The sequence below is a fragment of the Cavia porcellus genome, unplaced genomic scaffold (genome assembly GCF_034190915.1).
Source record: "Cavia porcellus strain 051 isolate PalLab524CR breed Dunkin Hartley unplaced genomic scaffold, mCavPor4.1 scaffold_1, whole genome shotgun sequence".
Classification (NCBI taxonomy): Eukaryota; Metazoa; Chordata; class Mammalia; order Rodentia; family Caviidae; genus Cavia; species Cavia porcellus.
Window position 1 is genome coordinate 135,411,814 of NW_026947484.1, and position 22,371 is coordinate 135,434,184.

General features: G+C 43.2%; 1 protein-coding gene across 1 annotated transcript in view; it reads right to left on the bottom strand.

The window, feature by feature from the left end:
* Tspan2 (tetraspanin 2) overlaps positions 1–20,360 on the bottom strand; it is a 44,498-nt gene extending 24,138 nt beyond the window's left edge. The window contains exons 1-2 of the mRNA XM_003479259.5: positions 20,201–20,360; positions 3,559–3,661 (exon numbers count right to left, since the gene is read on the bottom strand). Coding sequence (XP_003479307.1) covers positions 3,559–3,661; positions 20,201–20,269 — 172 coding nt within the window. The 5' untranslated portion in view covers positions 20,270–20,360. The remainder of the gene's footprint in view (positions 1–3,558; positions 3,662–20,200) is intronic.
* Positions 20,361–22,371: the final 2,011 nt, after the last annotated feature.

A 22,371-nucleotide genomic window follows, 5' to 3' on the forward strand; every position in this document is an offset into this window, starting at 1 on the left:
CCAACCAGCAGCTGGCTACGATGCCTAGTTTAGGGGTGGGTACTAGACACAATATTGCTAATGACAGGGTCTGGACCTTAGGTGGATCCGTTGGAACAAAAGAAGCATATTCTTCTTCTAGGGTTAGGAACCCACAGCCACTGGCAGCCATTTTATCACGTGGAGAACAAACTCACCTACAAATGTTGCCAGAGGAAGGACACCTGATTCATGGCTCCAGACTGGATTATGGTCACATTATTTGAGTTATCAAATCATTGAAAAGATTTTCCTGTATTGAATCCAAATCTATACCAATGAAATTTCCATCAGTATTTTGCTTCCAGACCAATATATACAGAGGCCACCCCAGAGCTGGCTGCCATCCCGAGGTCCACACCCCTTGCTCTGTGGCACTGGAGGACCCTTCCACTGTAACTCAATTTCTTTCTGAAACATATGAATTATCACTTCACAGCTTGGTTTTGTCTGTCACTGATCTCTTTTGCCTTTTGAATTCCTTCTGTCTCTGATCTTGATTAGGTAGGTTTAATGATGCTTAATAACACTTTTCATTTTTCTGTCTCTGTTTATAATCCCTACTGCAGTCACCATAGATTATGCCCTTATTTTTTTGGTCTCGACTGTAAATAATTTACCATGTTTATTTAGTCCTGTGACTCCCTTCTCACTTTACTACTGCCAGAATAATCTGTGTGAACTGCCGTAAAGATGCTATCCTACCCCAAGGCCCCAAATAATTTTCTAGGTCTTACTAAATTAACCGTAACATCCAAGGACCCTTACACTTGTCCCTCTCCCTCAGTGTAATTAATCTTACCTTCCATCACACCCTACTCCTCACTCTGGTAAGGGCCTCTGCCCACTCTAGCCTTGCACATCACCGTCCTATAGACATGCCTTGTGCATTCCTGTCCCTCAACCTTGATAGCCGTCATTCTTCCTCTACTCCAGTCTGGTCTTTAAAACCTAAGTCGAATTCTTCTTGCTTTACTAGTCAAGAATGATACTATCTGGTTGACATCTAGTGACACACAAGCACATTATAATTTCAGAAGCAAAAGATTTTCACTGTTTTACTGGGATGATCATTATATATCTACAGACCTCAGAGTAGGGAGGGAAAGTAAAGCTCACCCTGAATATTTTATTGTAGATGGCTGGGAAGAATTGGGTTAAGAAGACACCTCCAAAGAGTAACCTAAGTATATTCATCACAGATGAAGAAAAACAAGGTAATTAACTCATCTACACCTGCCAACTTTAATTCAGAGTCAAGAATAAAGCTCTCCCAAATTCAATCTATCTAAAACCTACTGTCCTTCAAAGGCTCACTTCAGTGTCCTACCTGAAACCTACCCTGAAGCCTGTCCTAAAGCTCCAGTGCTCTCTGTTGTTTTTAACTCAGTGTTTGCATCTGCACCTCTCACATAGTGCTTACCATATGCTGTGACTGCCGTCTGCAGTTGATCACTGCACATTTCTTTTGTATATGTCTGGAGAGCAAAGAATCCCATTACCATGGGATTAAGTGGGACTTCAAAGATGCATTTCTTCTCCATTCTTTCCTCTGCTTGTTCCTGGAGCCCCTTTCCAGGGATTGGCTAATTCGTGGACAAGCACAGGCTAAGCTTATCTTGGGACACGTGGGTCCTGCTCTGGGACAGGAAGATGCTTCTGGAGAAGCTTTCAGAGATAGAAGGCCTCATGAAAGTGAGTGAGTTAGCTTTGATGGAAGGGGTTTCCACCTGGAAACTGTGTGAGTAGAAAAGAATATTTTGGTGTTTATTTTATGGCAAATTGCTCTGCTTTCTTTCTGTCACAAAATCTAAATCTTGTCTCAGTGTTGGAAGCCCTCTGGAGAGTCTGGGCCTCAGTTCAGAGCCAGGCATGAATATTAATTATAGTAATTTTCTTGGGCAAGCTGAATTGGGCATGAATATATAATATAATTCTGACAATAAACTGCAAGGGGAAATGTGTTTTTGAGGAAGTTCTGGAAACAATGGTTCTATTCATCCCTAGAAAGGGCTATATGAAATGGCACTTCTTTGTCTTCTTGGATGTTGCTGTATGGGGATGTGTACTCTGTGAGGGCTCACCAGGTCATATTTGAATGAGGAGGGGAGATATCTGACATCCTGCTGAGAGCAGCAGAGCAGAGACAGTGAAGGAAGCAGGGACCTTGGTGGCTTTGTTGAGTCCTGAGCAAAGTCTGAAAATGCCCCATCTGCAGACTTCCATCAATTTAGAGTTTTCTTTTTAAAAATATTTTAGCAATTCTGGAATTAGGATTCATATTTTATGGTATGTCATAATTAAATTGGCAGCATGCTTTCTTTTCTTTTTTTAAAAATCATTTCTATTTAATGGTACGATCTAGTACACAAAGTGATCACATCCATCATAGGGGATTTCTACCTATACATGACTTCTTTTTTAATGTTATCTAAATAGGCATTTTTACAAACTACTGCATCTAAGATTTCATGAACTATAGGATGTTCTTATTACTATCCATCTTCATCTTTAGGAGGTTTTCTGCTACTTTCCTCTAACATATCCTGATACAGCTGTTCTCATAGAGTGATGCTGAGCAGAAAGGATGTTGGGAAGGAAAAGGATCCAGTGCTGAGCTGGTCATGTGAGGACTACAGTTCTCAGTGGGGGCTGGATTCTGTCCCAGGGAAGAGATCCCACTGTTTTTGGGACCTGGAGCCAATGATCTGTAGCTCCCTTCTTCTTCTCAGACATGGAGAACACAGCAAATGATGCTTACTCTATGACCAGAGCAGTTCTTTAAATAGGGAGTAAGGCAGGGGCGTTGCCAACACTGACAGTGCTCTCAGGCTTTGTGAAATCTAGAGTCCAGCATCACTTAGCTAGAGAGTACGAAAAGGCCACAGGAGAGATTCAGAAGTAGTCAAGGGAATTAAAACCAGGACAACAATGCCAGCCCCTTCCACCAACCTGTCTTCTCTTAGGGCAGCCTTCCTGTCCCCTCTCTTTAGACCCCTCTCTCTTGTGCTTCCATTCTCTTTTCTCCTCCCCAGCTCTCTGCAGTCCCACTACAGGAACTGAGATTAGCATCTCCAAATCTTGAGTCATCTCTTCATTTTGAGTTACAATCCCTCCCACCACAAAATAAAATCCTGAGCTGGCAGGGGTCATGTTCCCCTGGGTAGAGTAGTAAATAACAGATTTATGTGTACTCACTTGACTCAGCATGAAAAGGGAGTTTTCTTGCTCTTTGAAATGAATTTTATTTACATTTCCTGGAGACCTTTTCTCTGTAGCATAAGAGGCCAGTCTCACCTGCTGGCCTTGCTTGATCTTGGAAAATGGAACAGGCAAAGCAAGGGAGATTAAGTAAGAGTCTCTCACCTTCTTTGCCTGGGCACATCCCAAAAAGTGTCTAGGGGCTCAAGTGTTGCTCTTTCTGACTCTGTCCCTGCCCCTGATGCCTCCCCTACCCATCAAAATCTAAGCTCCATTTTTATTCTGAGCCGAGGGGCAGCCCTACCTGAGCTAAAGCTCAGGGAAGCTGAAGTCACTCACCCACATAGAAATACTCTGGGGACTTGTCCTCTGATGATAAATCCTTTATGGTGCCTCCAAACCGAAACCATAGTCCAAATACAATGACGGCTGACCCGGCCAGCTGCAAGGTAAAGATACCACATTTACAAGGGGAGGGAGAGAGTACATAGACCCATGCAGGTTTGGGCAAGTAAACTCTGGCTGGGAGAAGTTGCTCCTGTGGAAATCATGTAGCCTGGTAATGGCAAACTTTTAGAACATTCAATATGAACAGCCCACTGTGGCATGTGTGTCCTAGGTTCACCACTAACCTAGTCCGTCTTGGATTACAGGGGAGGAAACCAAGGGTTAAAGAGGTGGGAGAGTTTCTGCAGGGCCCTGTGTGATGGCCACGTTGGGCTTTGGGTTGTTCATGCTGCCAGACTGCCATATGGTTGTAGGGCATATGCAGCCTGGCCCTGGTGCACCTCAAAAACACTGTTCCGACATCATTTCCCTGGCCACATCTGCTCCCTGCCTATTGTTCCTTTCTAGGCATACTGGGCCTCTAGGCAACTGATTTTGAGGTGCCAGGTCATTAAGGGCCTTTCTAAATTAGAAAAATTATGACAACCTCAAAACCCACCCACATCTCCTGATGCATGGTCTCCAATTAGAATGCTGGTGCAGTGGTGTCTGTTACCCACCTCCCTCCATGGTTATTGCCTGAGTGTAGTTTTGCAGGCAGGGAAGGAGTCTGATCTTGTCTCCCCCCCCCCCCCTTTCTGGTTGCTATTTTGAATTTCCATGGAAAGCAAGAAAGGAAAAAATAATTTTCTGAAAAAGCCTGGTCTGTGTGCTGTGTGGCTCAGGGAGAGGCTGAATGGCTGGCACAGGCAGTGCCTGGGCAGGTTGGCGGCTGGTAGAGTCATCACGGGCTCCTTCTCTTCTGCCCCTAAGAATGTTGTGGGACTCAGCATCAAAGCTGGAAGCCCTTTCTGCCACTGCAGGTCTGTCACAACCATATGCCAGCAAGCAGGCTCTGGGCACAGTGTTCTCTTTCCACAAATATTACTCTCAAATTTCACTGTATCAGTCCATCACCAGATATTTACTAGGTACCTTCTAGGTGCCAGGATTGATGGAAAAATAAGCAGAAAAGTAAAATAGCCTCCTGCTTCTGCCAATTCATCCAGTTACTGTCCCAACTTATCACCAGATGAGCACTTTAGAGTCTGCCCCTGCCTGAACAGGAAAGAACACACATAGATGCTGGCAATAGGAAGACAGGATGGAAATCAGAGAAGTAGAGGTTTAATAAGAAAAAGTCCAAGTCAGGATTAGACCAGAGTCCTTTCAACATGGACTCCTTCTTCCTTGTGGGGCAGCTTATACAGGATCTGGTACCACGCTTTAGGGATATCTGGCTATGTTCCTATGAGAACTTTATCCTCCTTCACCTTCTGTCTCCCAAGGCCAACTCCCTCTGGGACTGGCTGACACAAATGCTGTGTGACTTCTTCAGTGAAAAGGAGTTAAAGGGGCTGAGCTCTACCAGCTGGACTCTCCATGTGACTAACAAACAATTTCCAGTCTGCAGAGGAAAGTACTAATTGGATAATGTGAAGAGCAGCTACAGGAACTGGGCTCAATCAACTTTTAAAAGACTCTTACATTTTAAAAAAAGACTTCCTTGGAATGGAAAGGGAGTCATGCTGAGACATTAATAATATTAATCTTTGAAAGGTGGGGTTACCAATGACTTTTTTTCTTACTATATTTTCTAAATTTTCAGAATTAAGCACATATTGCTCTTTAAACCTTAACACTTTTTTTTTTTTAAAGCATTACATGGTAGTTTTTAACGTTCATTTTGGGAAAAAAGTGTGGAGAGTCTTCTTGGGTTATACTTTAGCTTGGGAGGAAATCAGCTTTGGGGTTCTTGATGTTGCTGTGTTAGTCCTCAGTCAAATGCCATCCCCAACAGCACTGGGGGTCACCTGGGACAAGTCTGTACAGAAAAGCTGCATAAGCAACTTAGCAACTCTGTGGTGACTTGACGGAAAGGCAGAGTTTCCAAATACAAAGCAGAATCTATTGACAGAGGCACCGGGCCAAAGCCAGCAGCCACCAAGCAGACTGTGGAGGAGGTGACTGGTCCTAGGGACACCCTACCATGAGGCCACATTTTTGGAATCTCTGCACACGAACTCTAATTTACAGCCGTCTGGGATCTTCCTTCCAGACGGAATACATTTGTCCAGTTTGGCATAGATGTGTTTGATGCATAATGGAAAATTAAAAGAGAAGTTGCAATTTAAAGCTATCAGGCAACTGGGAAAAAATCTACACTTACTGGGCCGCACCCCTAACCCCAAACCACAAGGGTTTCCTCCTAGGTCAAGGAAACTGTGGTTTAGCTGAATGTCATCACTGTGTGGAAGGGAATCCTCCCAGCATGCTGCTGGCTGTGCTGGGGCTGTGTGGGTGAGGACCGGGGCCACTGTGATGAGAAGCAGAGCCATCAATCGTTTTGCTCTCACCTATCCTGTAAGGCTCACAATGTGCTCTGTGTTCCTTGGACTTTGGCTGGTCTGCTATGCACTAGAAATTTCTTGAGAAAGATTCACATCAACCCTATGCCAGTCAGGAACAAGTTGAGTAACTCTAGCGGTACTAAATTCACACTACTCTTGCCTTCCGTAAGGCCAGTAGAGCTGGTCTTCCTAGTCCACTGAGAGAAGCCTGGCTAATCCTAATTTTAACCGTACTAGGCCAAAGGTCCCCTATCCTTTAATTACCTCCTATAATCTCAGTCCTTTTTATGCACACAGACACATGTGCACCTCAGTCAAATTTAAAACAAATAGGAACGAGAAGCTGCCCATTTCTCTCACTTTCCTTCTCTTATCCCCAACCCTCATCTTTCATTTCCTTCTCGTCTTTCTTCCCTGAATGCTTAGTAAAAATTAGATAGTATGTGTCCAAACATCAAGGCAACAATGATGAAACAGGCAGAACTCCTAGTCCAACAGAGACGATAATCATATAAAATAATCACTGTAATAGGAAGCAGGCAGCGTGCTGAGGAGGAAGACTATGCGCACTGCCAGCAGATCTAGGAAAGTTCTGCCACCATCATGGGGCAGTCATAAAGAGACAGAGGGAGAGAAAGGTCCAGTTGGACATCTGTGCACAGGGAAGAACTTTACTTTCTTACCTAAATGTTGTGTTGAAGAAAGAGAGCAGTCTGGGGAGGTGAGTTTGGACTTGAGTGAGAGCTGGGGCAGCTATGACTCATGGCTTCCACTTAGCTTACTACCCCATCTTGGAGAGCTCACAGCAAGGCCTTGGTGGGAAGGGAAATTTCTTATTAATGGGAACAATCAGGAGCAAAATGTTGCCTGGTGCCTGACATAGGAAGGGGCCAAAGATAACAGCCTTAGTTGACCTAGGACCAGAGAAAATACGAGGGAGGGGACTCTGTGGAGCGCCATGTGAATCAGTAAGAATTGTGGCGCCAACCAAGAAACTGCTGAGGGCTGTCCTGCGTCAAAGACCAGTGCTACTCTCTGTGCTTCCAGAAAAATTACAACCAGACACATTGTTCTTTTTGCCAGACAACAGCATAAATTGGGCCTTGATGTTAGTCATTAAAAAAAATAAAATGTTTATTGAGCATGCATCATGAGCCATGAGCAAAGGATTCAGAGACATGGAAGAGCCAGAGGTTCTCAGGGGCTTATAGAGAAGCCACTGAATGAATGGCCTAGGAAGGAACCCAGTGCTACAGGTGAAGATTTAATCCTAGAACCAGCCCACTAGAATTTGACAGGACACCTTATAGTGTCACTCCTGTAGGCATCATTCCTTTTCCAAGGACCAGCCATATACGAGGACTCAGAAAATATGACAAAATAGGGCCTTAAGGGCAAAAGTGTGTCTATTGCTTAAAAAGAAAAGACATGAAAGGACAGGGAGACAGAGAGGGAGCAAGGAGGAGGAGGAAGAAGAGGAAAAGAATGCTGTAAAAGAAATTGCAACATATAAATCTGTGTCATTACATACAGGGTAACTGGATTCTCAGGGGCAAGTTATTTCAGTGGCTAACTATATTCCAGAGAGTTTGCAGGACAAAATACTGCAAATTGTATGCATATGTCCTTAGAGAAGACAGTTTGTGGTCTAAAACTAAAGAAGCTGAAGAAAAGACCAAAGTCTTAAGTTGAAACATTTTAAAGCAAAGTGGATGGGCAAAGAGTTTCGTTTAAGTAACAACTATCTATCAAAACCAAGCCATTTAGCATCAAGCAATGCTCACTTATAGATTTCAATTTTAGTTTTCTGCATTTATTTCTACATTCTTGGATTGCTAATGAAATGTCTTATCTTGACATATTTTTTCACTTTAAAAAAGAGGCTTTATGAATTTGCAGACACGGTCCCTAGAAAGGCATCAGTCTAGCTGGAGGGGGTTATGCAGACCACAGAGCTGGCTTCCAGCTGCAGCCCTCTCTACCCAGACACTGGCCATTGGGATCACAAAGAGCAATGCATGCTACTTTAGTGTCTAGTGGCAAAACCCGGCAGAGTGCCTCTTTTCTGGGTCAAAAGTATCCCCAGGAAAGTTCTAGAAGCGTCTGTTTATATATCTAAGGGGGAGAAAAAGGGATTGTGCTCAAGGGTCTTGGGCACTGTTTCAGTTCCATCTCCCTCTTACAGGCTGCTGCTCCCAATGCTCTCAGGGCCAGACTGCTCCCCTTGCCATCTACCGTCAGGCTGACACCCACTCACAGCTCTCAGCTCTAAGGTTACTTCCTTGACAATGATTACTTTGTCCTAGATATGTGCCTGCCTTCATAGCTCACATAACCATTTCTACTTAAACATTTCTGTGGTTTCCTTCCTCAGCTTGAGCTCTGTGAGGGCTGGGACTGGGTCTGTGTTGCTATCTTCTAAATACCTTCTGCTGTGCCTTGTGGATATTTGTTAAATGAAGGCATGGAAGACCTACAGAAAGGTACCAATGAAGCTATGCTATGGTCCAGAATGGTGTCCTCTCTAACCCCAAATTCACATACTGAAATCCTTCCTCCCAGTGAGATGGTACTAGGTGAGGCCATTGGGAGACAATCAGATGAGATCACGAGGGTGGAACCCTTAGGCAGGACTTATAAGAAGAGACACCAGAGCCTATTTTCTCTCTACCACGAGGACACAGTGAGAAGGACCATCTACGAGCCAGGAAGAGGCCTCATCAAGACCTGACCATGCACACTGAGACTGGATGTACACTTCTGACCTCCAGAACTGTGAGAAGTAACTTTCTGTTTTTTAAGCTACCCAATCCATAGTATTTCTTTCTTTTCTTCTTTCTGTCCCCCGATTAAACCCAGGGCAAAGTATTATCTTTTTATGTCACGTTAACTAAGACAGGTTGACAGGAGAAATTGTGAGCAATCTCCTTTATAATTCTCCAATGGAAAACTTCACAAAGTACTATTTTCAAATTCATTAACACCTAGAAAACATCGTAGATACCTTTGAAGGTGCCGTGTGAACACAATGTTGAATATACTCAGCAAAGCATCTGCCCACAGTAAATGAAAACAAAAATAGAGCATATAGTATCAGCTCTGCATTTTGTTAAGTCTGCAGGGATGTGTGTGGAATGTAGTGTACAGACACAAAGCATAAATATGTGCATACATTTTACTAGCCAGGCATATGAATCTTTTATATGATTATAGCAACACACACACACACACACACACACACATATATTTCATACTTGGATGAAAGAATAGGTAAAATCAATCCTATGTTCTTTTTCTCCAGGGTGAATGTCACGTGTAACACAAGTCAATTCCTTTGTTAGGCCCTCTTCTTTGGGTTGGAGTCACACAAAGTTGGAAATGGTGCTTCAACCCTACAGCTTTCATTAAGTGCTTTCAAGCTAATACCTGTTCCTGGTAGCAATTCTCATCCTAGTTGTAACCATAACAAGCACTCACAAAGCTGGATCTGATTGAAACCCATTATACAAGGAGGGTAATGCAGTCTCAGTCTTTTAGCAAAGACATCAGAAGTATATTTGCTTTTGAAGGTGACACTCACTTTCTCAGAGTGGCAAACTCGCTCCCAAGACTACTATCCTATTATGCAGTGAAAGCAAGGCCAAGACTCAGATGGCATTTTCTCAAAATCAAGAATTTTGTCAGAAAAACACACGAACTGAACGCCATATGACATTCATACAAATGGCCCCCCAGGGGCCCTGCCCTGGCTTGGACATAAGAACCAGGTGAGCTGGAACTGGGAGGCAGGGACACGGCCACATGTGAATTTGAGTAGGATGTCTATGTTCATCTGGGAACACCCTGCAGCTCCTCAAGGTATAGTATTTCCGTTTTCTTCATAGAATTTTCAAAGTTAAGCTCGTGCTATAAAGACTTTTTTGGTAAGAGTATATTTTACAGTGCAATGCTCTGTGATGATGGAAGGATGCTACTATCAGAGCCTTGACGGAATCAAGAGAGTTTTATTCATCTCCAGGACACTGTATAACAACCTCAATAACAGTACACCTCAACTACAGTGAATAATACTGTTGTTGAGGTTGTAGACAGTTAACTTGCCTAGATCAATTGATCTTGCTGAGAAGCAAGATGAGGGGGAAGGGAAATAAACTGGGATGCTCTCTTTAAATTAATTAAAAGCTTTTTAAATTACCTGTGGACAGTGGAAAGTACGTTGTGTTTATTTAGTGGTTGTACATAATGCTTCTATCTTACGAGAAATGTAAATAAAAGGAACAGGAGAGGTGGAGACAGAAGAATTAGGAGAAAGCTGATGGTTTTGTGGTTTTCTCTACACAGCAAAATACCATGAGCCACTGGCTAATGACTGCAGTGAGCAGATGGCTTTATCAAGTGAAGGTCAAATATACAAGAAGTACGTTAAACTATATGTCTGCTTTCTGCCATTTAGGGGAGAAGCCCTAGGCATCAAAAATGGTCTTCCCTATTGTCTCTGAACTTCCTCCTTAGAGCATCAAGCTGGGCCTTATCTGAGGCTCACCGTTGAACACACAATACAGTGGCTACTGTGACATCCATCTCATCTATACCGAGCCTCATATAAGCAAAGGTATTAAACTGTTTATCTCAGCTTTATATGATATTCTTCAAGGAGACTGAGAGTACTACTTTAGAACACATACACCAATTCTTAGATATTGGTAATCAATAATCTGTACCCAGTTCTATTACAGAGAAACAATAGCAGGAAAAAAATGTGTCTCATAGAACTCATTTCAGAACAAGTCAAATACTCTGATAGTAAGCAATTAGTTTGGATGGAGTCTAATGAAGTCATGAAAATCTAGGTCAGTGCTCTGTAGATATTTTTCTTAACATTACTCTTACCTGGCCCTATTTAGGCAGTGGCCCATTCACAGGGGACTAGGCAGACTGTGGTATTTGTTGGGACCGCAAATGGGTCCAAGGGCGGAGTGGCAGCAGGTTTCTACGTGCCCCTCGGCCACACCCACCCTGCTGAGGAGTTTTACAGCCATTGCTCAATTCCCTTGTTTTTCCCATTCCCTTTTAAAGCCAATTCCAAGTCACCATTTCAATGTGCATAAGATTGGGTGCAGACCTTAATATATATTTTGTAACATTTGCCACCTGGTCTTCTAATTTTACCCCTTCAGAATGTTCAGACTGAACAGTGATGCCCATAGACTGATGGTAGTAAATACATCATCATGTATGGACAGCACTGTGGCACACAGAAGTGATAGCGGATGACAGCAAGGGAGGTTCTAGGCACCTGGACTTCAATCAGTCTCTATCACTTTCTAGTCCTGCAACCTTTGGGCAAACCACTTAACCTCTCTCATCCTCAACTTCTTCCTCTGCCTAGGGGAGGTATAACTAGTTCCTCCTTAAGAGATTAAGTGAATTCCTATTATACACATAGCATAGTGAATGCCCCAAATTGAGTCTTATTATGTTAGTAGATTCAGTAATGTTACATTCAGACTGAAACCTTCATCTTCAAAGTGGTACTCCCCTAGTACTAATAACTTAGTTCTCTGCTGTCTTCTACTAATATTTACTGGCTGTATGCACCTGCTTTCCATGACACCTTGGATTCCCTTGAGTTTTCTAAACTATCTCTACTAGAAGGTTAGTGGCCTTTTACAATAGCGATGTTCTGCTTTCTCTAATTTTTTTGGGACCTGATAAGAAAATGATGTTAAAAGATTTATCTGTGAAAGAAAAAACTAATTCTATTCAGGTTAAGCTGCCCAATAGAAATTCCTCCAATGATACAAACATTCTCTCTCTGTGCTGCCAATACTATAAATGCCAGCCACTTCTGGCTATTGAGTACTTGAATGGTTGGTGGGACTAAAGATGTCAAATTTTATTTAATTTTAATTAATTTAAATTTAAATAGCTAGAGGTGCTCAGTGGCACAACCACCATAATGGATAGTGCAGGTTTAGAAGTCACATGCTTGTCTGAGCCTCAACTCTCCCTCCCTGTTGGTCTCCAGACTGCATGGTTAGGAGGGCTGTCTGGAGCCACACACCAGCTTGGCCACAGTTCTGAGACTTGGATGAGTCTCTTAAACTTCCTTATCTTTGTCTTCTTATATGTAACCTGCAGATGAAGTAGCTGTTATTTCAAAGGATTGCTGTGGGATTAAAGAAGTTAATACAAAAATATGCTTAGGCAAGCAGCCAGTATATATCTTACATTTATATAGTGCTTGCTATTTTTCTTTGCTGTTGATATTAAATTGATTAAACTACCTCTTGATATATATTCTTTCTCAATTTCTATCTTACTTTTCCTCTGCTTTAAACTTATCAGTTAAGTGTTCTCGACTTTTCTCTTGCTTCTGCCATTTGCCAGAATATTCTATGCATTTTTCAGTTTCTTTACCTAAAAAATGGGGATATCTATACCATTTCATTGCATTGCTGACTCATCATCCACATTTCTAGAATTGATCAGGACTAGATTTGACACTCAGTATGATCACCCATCTCACAGACTTCACACTTTCCAAGCCAATATCCTTTCTTATAGTTTATATTCTATATCCAATAAATTAATACAATGGGGGGGCGGAAATTGGAGTTTAAAATCAGAATGGGCACATATCACCCACCATGCCTGACTTTTAGTTTCTTTATCTAAAAAATGGGGTTATCTATACCATTTCACTGGATTGCTGACACATCATCAGATGGAGGAAGGCATATGTAAGCATTTTTTAAACTAAAACAAATGTTCATTGGCATTGTTATATTGTTCCAAACCAAAGCCAAAGAAGATGAAAAAAGCAGGCCATGACAGACCACAGTTCATCTGTAAGATGTTCTTCCAGTCCACTGGATAAGTGTGATCTTTCTGAGTTTGTTCTGTTCTTAATTTCTACTTCTTAATCCCTAACAACTATGATATGATTTGCTTCAGTGGTTAGTATGACATCACTTGCTTGAGAAGAATAGTCTGTTGTATCATTAACTGTCAATTTTTAAATTAAGTGTATTGCTACAATTTAGATATACATAATGATTACATTCATCATAGGTAACTTGTACCTGTTCATATATATTGATTCTTTTCTCCCCCATTCCCATCCTTCCCTTCAACCCCTCCCCCTTTCTATTTGCCAAACTTTGTATTTGCTTTCTCCTTTTCTTCTTTTTTCTTTTCCTTCTTTCCTTTTCCCCTTTCTTTTCCCTTTCCTCCTCCCTATTTCCCCTTTCCTTTTGAACAATTGCTTCCTATTTCACAGCATACATACATAGTCCTTATTTACACTTTCAGTTTCTCACTGAAACTAAAGAGAGACAATGCAATATTTACACAGGTTTGTCTGATTTATTTTCACTTAAGAGTACAGTCTCAAGTTGAATCTATTGACTTAGACATGTCTCAAATTTATCCTTCTTTATGGTTGAGTAGTACTACATTATATTAAAAAACACTTATTTTATGCATTCATTGATTGATGGGCATTTACATTGTTTTCAATATAAATTATAAACTGCTATAAACATGCGGGTGCATATATAGCTGTAGCATGGCTTTTAATTGCTTGGGCAAGATACCAAGAAGGGAAATAGCTGGGTCAAATGGAATCCCTAATCCTAGTTTTTTTAAAGAATCTCCACATTGATTTTCACAGTGGTGGCACAAATCTGCACTCCCACTAACAGTGGAGAAGGGTTCCTTTTTCCTCACAGCCTCTCCAGCATTTGTTATTGATAACTTTCTACAAGGAAATGGAATCTCAGTGTTGTTTTAATTTGCATCTCTAGAATGACCAGTGATGTTGAGCACTTTTTCATATATTTATTTGCCTGGTGTTATTTCTTCGTCTAAGAAGTGTATATTTATCTCAAATGCCCACGTTTGGATTGAGTCTTTAAACTTTCTTTTCAATTCTTTATACATTCTAGATATTAGTTTATATGTTTTAGATATTAGTCCTTTGTCCAAGGAACAATTGGATAAACTTTTTTCCCACTCTGTGGGTTGTCTTTTCATTCTGTTGGTGATTGGGAACCAGAAGAGACCTAGAATAGCAAAAACAATTCTAGGCAACAAAGGCAAGGAAGGGAGCATCACAACCCCTGACCTGAAATTATACTGCAGAGATAATATGATAAAAAGAGCATGATTCTGGCAGAGACCTGAAGATCAATGGAACAGACTAAAAGATACAGAAACAACTCAAAATATACTTAATTACCTTATCTTTGAAAAAGGGTCCAAACATGTTCACTGCAAGAAAGACAGGTTCTTTAATAAATGGTGCTGCAAAAATGGACTTTCCACAAGCTGAAGACTTTAGTCTAGACCCATGTCTCTCACCATGCACTAAACTAAAATCAAAATGGATCACAAATCTAAATATTAAAACAGAACTGTTAAATCTATTGGAAGAGAGAATAGGTAGAACTCTTGAACACACAGATGTAGGTAAAGACTTCATGAACAAAACCCTGATTGCATGGAAAATACTGCAAAGAATCAACAACTGGGATCTCTTCCTATTAACTGTCAATTTTAAGGTTGGGAAATAGAGGTTATTTTTTTTTTCCATACATGGTTGTAGACCCAAAGATACTTCAGGGATCATATTCTAGGATAACCAGTGAAAGGCAATAGTCGACAGTAATTCTAGAAATCAACAAGTATTAGAGTTAAAAAAGAAAAACCATCAATAATGGTAAATGAGTAAGAGAATTAAAAGGATTGCCAAAAGCAAGCAAGTCAAGAGGAAGAGATTCCCTGTTCCATCCAGAAACAAGTTCCTCTTGTGAGTCTCTGACCTTAAGCCACATCTAGCACAGCAGTTCTCAATGTGTAGCCCCTAAAGCACCAGCATTAGCCAAAGCACATTAGAGTTCAAGAGGCAGTGATTGCCGAAGGCTTTCCTGTTGCCTCCCCTTGGCAGCACAGGGGCAAAGCAGAGAACCAAAACTCTGCTTTAGCTCTTCTGAGTGCACACAACCTTGTCAAGGAGCAAAGACCAGAGAGGGAAAATCAGATTCTAAGTACAGCACAAGTGCCCTGGGATCTAGTTCTGTAATCTCTGAACTGCCTGTTCTTAATCATCTCTGAACTGCTTGCACTTAGCAGGATGTTAGGCACATAGTAGGTGCTCACTACAAGTGTGCTGAGTGAACTGACTGTAAAAGAAGGACTCTCCTTTTGACTCTGACCATGACACACTGCAAAGCTTTTTCTTCTCTGGTTAGTTGGATGTAGGACACTTATTTCTCCTTACCTTAATGAGCCTCCTGGATGCTAGATTCTATTTGTACTGCTAGTATTTAAATTTCACTATTGCTAATAAATTATCCAGTATCTACTAGGTGCATAGAAGATACTACCTTACATGTATTAACTCATTTTATTTGCAGAAAGATCAGAGATTGACATGGGTTCTAATTGGGTCCATTTTACCAGTGAGACAACTGAGGCTCAAACAGATTAAACAACTTGCTCAAGGTCTCCTGTGTGTCATGGATCCAGGAATAAATTCAGGCAGTGTGGCACCAGTGTCCGCTTTCTAGGCTTTGAATTCCTGGATCTAAATTGCCACACTGCATAGACCTGTCTGAGGCCTACCTGACCGCTGGAACTATAGCTCTTGCCCCTCTGGGCTGGCCCTACCCTAGAGTCCTTGCTCCTCTTAGCAAACTAGGTCCCTCTTGTCCACCCTAGGGAAGGCTGGCCACTTCTGCTCTCTTCTGTTTTGACAGGAATCAAGACTATCCTGCAGTGAGGCTACGGAAATTCCCATCTGCTTTCTGGGGTGGTCTAGCATTTGGATGGACACCAAAGGATACTTTTTAAATAACTCAGTTTTTTGAAAAGGTGACTGATCTGAAGTTACTTGTTGTAGTAAGTTTGAGAGAGGGGAAGGTGACGGCTATAAGATTTGTCCAAGTCAAATTCCTTCTACTCCCATGCCAACCAGACACTGTCTTTCCTACAAGCACCTGCCAGACGTCACTAAGTAAAAATTCAAAGCTGTTGTACTCACAGTGAGAAAAAAAGAGGAACAACTTCAAACTTGCCATAAATGGGATATGACTTTCAACAAAGAACGGCTCTGCTTCCTGTTGGGCAGTAACACCGAGCTGCTTAGAACAACACAATGATAGGAAAATGTTGAGTAGACCACAATAAATCAAGGAATAAACAGGGCCCAGGTTTTTCTTTAAACCAACATATGTGGTGGGGTGGGTTGTAATGTTTTATTTATATTGCCATGCAACGGAGGGGAAAAAATGAAGGTGATTTCAAGTCACAGGAATATATGCTATCTGATTGCAGTGACTGACAGATGTAAGGAAGAGTTTCATGGTAGACATCAACCATGATACCAGTAATTAATTTACTAGAGTCAAAGGCTAGGCTTGGTTTTTGTTTTAAAAATTCAGTGGTAAACATAGTTGGTGGCCCTGGGCCAGGGAGGGCTATGCTGACTCTCATAGGAACTGGCTGGATGTTTAGAAATCCAGGAGCAGAGCTGAAGGAAACTTAACCCAGCTGCCAGACGGCTGTGAATCAATCTGTCAAACTGATCAGAAAACATACCAACTGCCTCTGCCTGCCTTCTCCTAACAGGACAGGAATTGCTGTCACCTAGGGAAAGAAAACTCATACCACAGAAAGGCAGAATCTAAGAGTGTGTGCACATGTTACATTTTAAGTTACAGCTGAGGCCTGCCCTTCCAGAAAAGCTCTCCAACTGGGAAACAAGAGTGTCAGAAGCTAGGGTGGGGCTTTTTTGTGATTAAGTTCCTTTTGGGAAGATGGACATTTGCATATTTTATCTCACACAACTGCTCTTCCCCAAGTTTTTAGGCACTTATTTTGGTTTGCTCCTTTTGTTTGGTTGTACAGGTAGACATGGAAAGCTGCTTAGCCTGCTGCTGTTCCTGCACCTGGAGAACCAGGGGCGAGGGGTCCCCACATTTCCCTACTGGACTTTTCTATGCAAGCAAAGAACAATGTATAGGGAAGGAGCATGGGCCCAGTCTCCAGATGAAGTCAATAACTGATTATGCATATCAAAAAGCTATTCATGTCTATTTTTCTAAACTGCAGATTCATTAATTCATTCGACAAATATTTATTGATTGTTTCCTATGTGCTGGGCTACTGTTCTAGGGGCTGAGATGTAGCTGTGAATACAACAGAAACAAATTCTTGCTTTTAGAGGGCTCCAAGTTCTAGCAAGAAAAATCCACAAGTATAACTTGAGAAGATAATGTGTAGTTATCCCCAAATGAAGCCAGGCCGCAAGTCATTTGGCATACATATGTACTACTCACCAATATGAAGGAAATCTGGAGAAAGAGAGCTGACATTCATTGAATGCCTCCTGTAATAGGCACTTAATAAAGAATATAAACAGCTTTGAGCACTTACTATATATGAGGCTCATAGAAAGTTGAGGTTAGATACTTTACATAATCCTTTTAATCCTTTCAATAACTGTATTACTACAGTTGTACAGATGAAAAACCAATTGCAGGAGTAAGAATAATGTGTGAGAGCACCACCTGGTTGAGACCTCTGCACTTTGGCCTCTGGCTTCATCATTTGGTTAGCGGCTCACATTCCCCTTTCTCTGCTCCTCCAATGGTATGTACCAGGGGCTTGCCTCTGCTTACCTCCATCCTGAGTCCTTTAAGAGTCATTTTTCTGCCTTTGTCTTCAAGAGACATTTCCAGGCTCCTTACCGTTACTATGAACTCTTCTCTGAACTCCTTAATTAGATCATACATGAAAAAGGCTGTTTGTGACCTCAGTGGCTAACGATGGGAAACCTCAAACTTGCTTTCTTGCCATGTTTTTGATCAACAGTGTGAAATGTCACTTGATTATATATCTATTTTTGTTCTTCTATAAGCATTGGTCTCCTTTCCTCAATTAGACTAGAGGTGTAGGGAACAGTGTATTATAGTTATAAATGGTTCTGTATTTAGTAATTGTTGAATAGCACTTCTTAAACTTCCCCTTCGATCAGAATTACTTGGATGGCCTGTCAAAATGGATTGCTAGGTCCCTTCCCTAGTTTCTGATTCAGCAGGCCTGGGAAGGGCTGAAAATGTACATTTCTGACAAATTCCCCAGAGATGCTGATGCTGCTCGTCTAAAAGCTGCACTTTTGAGAACCCCTGGTTAACTGAATGTACCAAAGTATTTTGAGTAAATAGGCAGGGTTTGAGTCTCACCTCTTCTAGTCTTAGGTGTGTGATCTATTTGAGCTGCTATTTCTTCATCTGTAAAAATGGGGGTAATGAACATCAGTACTGTCATGAGGATGAACTGTAATACTGAATTTAATGTGTTTAGTGCTGTCTGTGACACACTGAAAACATCCAGCAAGTGCTTCCACTTGTGCCTTGAAAGGCTGGCACAACATCAGGTATTAAATAAGAACTGAACCCAGCCTAATAACTCCTTCTCAGGCTGAGATGAAACTTCACTTGAATTTGTAAACAATCGGAATAAAGGGCATCACTGTGGCATGATTTCTATAATTAACAGCTTTTTAGCCTATAAGGGAGAGGGTATGTATGTGTGTATGGTGCTGGGGATTGAACCTAGGGCCTCACACATGCTAGGCAAGTGTTCTACCTGTGAGCTATTGCCTAGCCCTTTTTAAATTTGATTTTGAGATAGGATCTTACTAAGTTGCCCAGGCAGGCCTGGAACTTGTGATTCTTCTTCTGCCTCAGTATCTCCACCAGCTGGGATTACAGTGTGGACAACCAACCTTGGGTTAAGTGACAGGTTTTACAATTAAGTCAGACTACTACCAAATGGAGTGCGGAAAGAGTCTGAGAAGTGCCCCTTGGTATAGTTTGTTGGATATAGTGCCCCGGGCACAAAACTTAAAGTGTCCCTATAATGCAGAGGCTGTCCACACTGTGCCTCCTCATCTTTTACTGCTGAAGAATGCTGAAGATGGCCTTTGGAGAGCTTGCAGTTGTTAAGGTAGCCCTGACATCTGGACTAATTGGTTGGCAGCCACAAACGGATCCCTGCATTCAATAATTAATCACTTGCAGTTATGGGAAGACAACCTCCTCAGAGCAACAGGATAACCTCCTCCTCTAGCCCAGGGATTTCAAAACACTCAGGCCCCTGCCACTTCTTCCCCCATTTAAGTACCTCTTCACCGAAGGAGACTTGCATTTTCCCTCAGGCTCTATCTGAGCAAACCTACTGGCTGGCATTCTCCTAAGAAAGCCTAAGAGACAGTGAGCAGAAAAAGTCAGTGTTCGGATTTTTCTCACAGTTCTCCAGGGCCCGGGACAGAGTATCCGGGGAGCTAGGGATGGTCCAGTTGAAAAAAACGCCCTAATAATGGCCTATCTCTCTGCGAGCTGCTGTCCCTCAGAATGTTGTCAGTAGAATAAAACACTGCAAAGTTGAATGAGATCATCTCCGGGGGGCATTAGCATTTAGCTGAGCTGGGGGATGGGGTGGCTGTGGTGAGGGCTGTGGAAAACCGAGGCTGCTTTTTGAAAGCTCTCGACTCCCCACCTTCACAGGAAAGCACTCACCCCCTCCTCATCAAGCGCAACCTTCCCCTAACGCCCAGAAAAAGATGACCCTTCCCACCCCCGTAGTTTGTACCCCTACCCCTTATTTCCTAAGCACACCCCCAGCGCAGGTGCTGTCCACACACTTATGAAGGGCGCCACCCCAGGTGGCTCAGGGTAGGGATTCCCTCCCAACTCCCGGGCCAGGCCGCCTGGCTCCGGGGGGAAGCAAGCGGAAAGGGGGTGTGTGTGCACACGAGGCCGCGTCCTGTGGAGGCGAGAACTGGGGACCCGCACCGGCCGGATGGTAACAGCCAGGCAGAGGGGTCTTCCCGGGGAAGAGCAGCACCAGCTCTCCCTTCTCATCAGTTCTCGCTGCTCATACCGCGGTCTCTGACCTCTCCCCCTCCACCCGTCCCCTCCCTCTTTGTCTGCCTTCCCGTCTCAGCCAGTTTCACACCCTGCCCTCTTGGAGAGCCTGGCTGGACTCCGGGGAGGCCACCTCCCAGGGGGGACCCCCGACCGCGCCCCGCCCCTGCCCGGCCCAGCCCTGCCCGGCCCAGCCGGCTAGAGTCTCACCCAGAAAAGCAGGTTGAAGCCGAGCAGCAGGTACTTGATGCACCGCAGGCCCCCGCGGAAGCGCCCCATTCTGCGGCGCCGGCGGCGGGCTCCCGAGTCCCCTGGCCCGCGCCACGAGCTGGGGGAGCTACCGGCGCCGGCGGGGAGGGCGGGGCGGAGCGGGCCAGTTTGGGGGCGGGGCCTGGGCGGGGCCTGGGCGGGGCCTCGGGGACCCCAAGCAACCTGCTGGCTGGCTGTAGAGAGCTGCGGGGATGCAAATTACGGTACCCAGGCACCCCCTTCCTTCCTCCGGATGCTCAAAGCACCTTCCTTCCCTCCCGGGAACTCCCTGAACACCTGTGAGGAAGGCGCGTCCGCCTGGGACGCAGGACCCTTGTAAATCCATGCCCTGTGCCCAAACTCCCTGGAGGTCTGCAGTGATGGTTGAGGGATAAAGACGCTGCCTCGGTATCTATGGAAACCGAGGATGGTGACTTCGGGTAGAAGAGATGAGTGGAACCACGACCAGGCTCCCGGCCAGTGTCCGCGGCCTTGGTGCGCGGCGCTCAGAGCGCGACAGGCCGAGGAGGCCGCTGCAGGAGACCCTGCCTCCCCCGCGCTCCGGAGAGGGCGCTCTTGCCTTAATAGGCAAGGACCAAGAAGCACGGAGGCCGGCCTCCCCCCGCCTATTCTGCACCTCTCCTTGCTCCGAGGCTCTGCGAGAGGAGTCAATTCCTCATATCCTGCGGATTCCACCGATGGGAGGGTTTGAAAGCAATCCAAATTCTCAGTTTTAATTTTGCCGTGGAGACGGGAGGAAAGGGCGGGTGTGGTGTCTGTTTTGCTTTTTTTTTTTTTTAATTAGGCTACTAGCAGGGAAATCAGGCTCCCACTTGGTTGACTAAATGCCTCCAATATGTCGTGTCAGACAGAATTGGGAAGGCAGGAAAGTGTAAGATTCTGGGAGTTCAGGTATTAATTCAGCAATGCTCTAATCGCCTATTATAAATGAGGCATAATAGCAAGTCCCAGGATCAATAAGACGACAACTGGGCCTGCTACCACGTTTCTAGTGGTGGAGACAGATTTGTAAGCAAATAGTTGTAATAAGGTGAGAAGAATTGGCAAGGAGCTAGGCAAGTGGCTGGCCTCTATGTATGCACCAGAAAGGGCTTTCCTAAAGCGAGTGGACCTGGTGCCCACGTGAAGCACGAGACCCAGCAAGAGGAAGAGCAGTCCTTACAGAGAGCAGGTGCAGAACTCCAGGGCAGGAGAAAACAGGGATCCTAGGAGAAGAAGAGAGATGCAACTTGCCCAGGTGTGGAACAGACAGCTGAGAAATGTGTAACAATATCCTATCGTGGGCATCGGTTTCCTCATCTCCAGCATAAAGATGATAGTACCTGCCTCAAAGAGTTGTAAAAATTAATGAGTTAGTACCTCTAAGGTGCACAGACTAGTGCTTGGCACAGAGTAAGTATTATCAATACAGGAGTAGCTCTTGTAGTATTGTACTCTATCAGCCAACCATTCAGTCTCTACCTTGTTCCATCTTTGAGCATATGGTTTACTATCTAGTGAATTTATTTATGAAAATGAGTAGAAGAAAGAAAAATGAAAGTACCAATTATGGTAGTAAGTGTAACTTTCATGCAGTGAATGAGAGACAAAGATAGAAGTCATTAGATATGCAGAGGCAAAGCTTCAGTTTCAGTCAAACTCAGCTCTATATTTGTCACCTCTGTTTTACTATCAAGGAAAAGAACTAAATTACTGTCTAGTACCTAGCAGGTATATAGTAAATTAAGGGAATAAACAGTAATAATATTATGCTTTAAGTTGAATTTTATAACTCGAAGACAAAATACATTTAGACATCATATATTTTATATTTTCTGTGAACAATACCCCTCTTATGATATATAAAATCACTGTTCTTTCATGGTATAGTTTTAACACACATATATTAGAGACAGATGACTACCTGCCTAACCTCAGTTTTAGATTTTGAGTAAAGATTTGCCCAGTCCTTCTTTTACAAAATTGTATATCATAGGGGAAGCTGGCTCTTGACAGGAGTAGGCTAAGATAATCTTATTCACCTTGTAATTAGCTCAGAAAACAAACTGACAAGTGTCCTGGCTAATGAAATGGAATGGTGTTTACTGTGGCTGGATTTTTTTTCTTTTTCC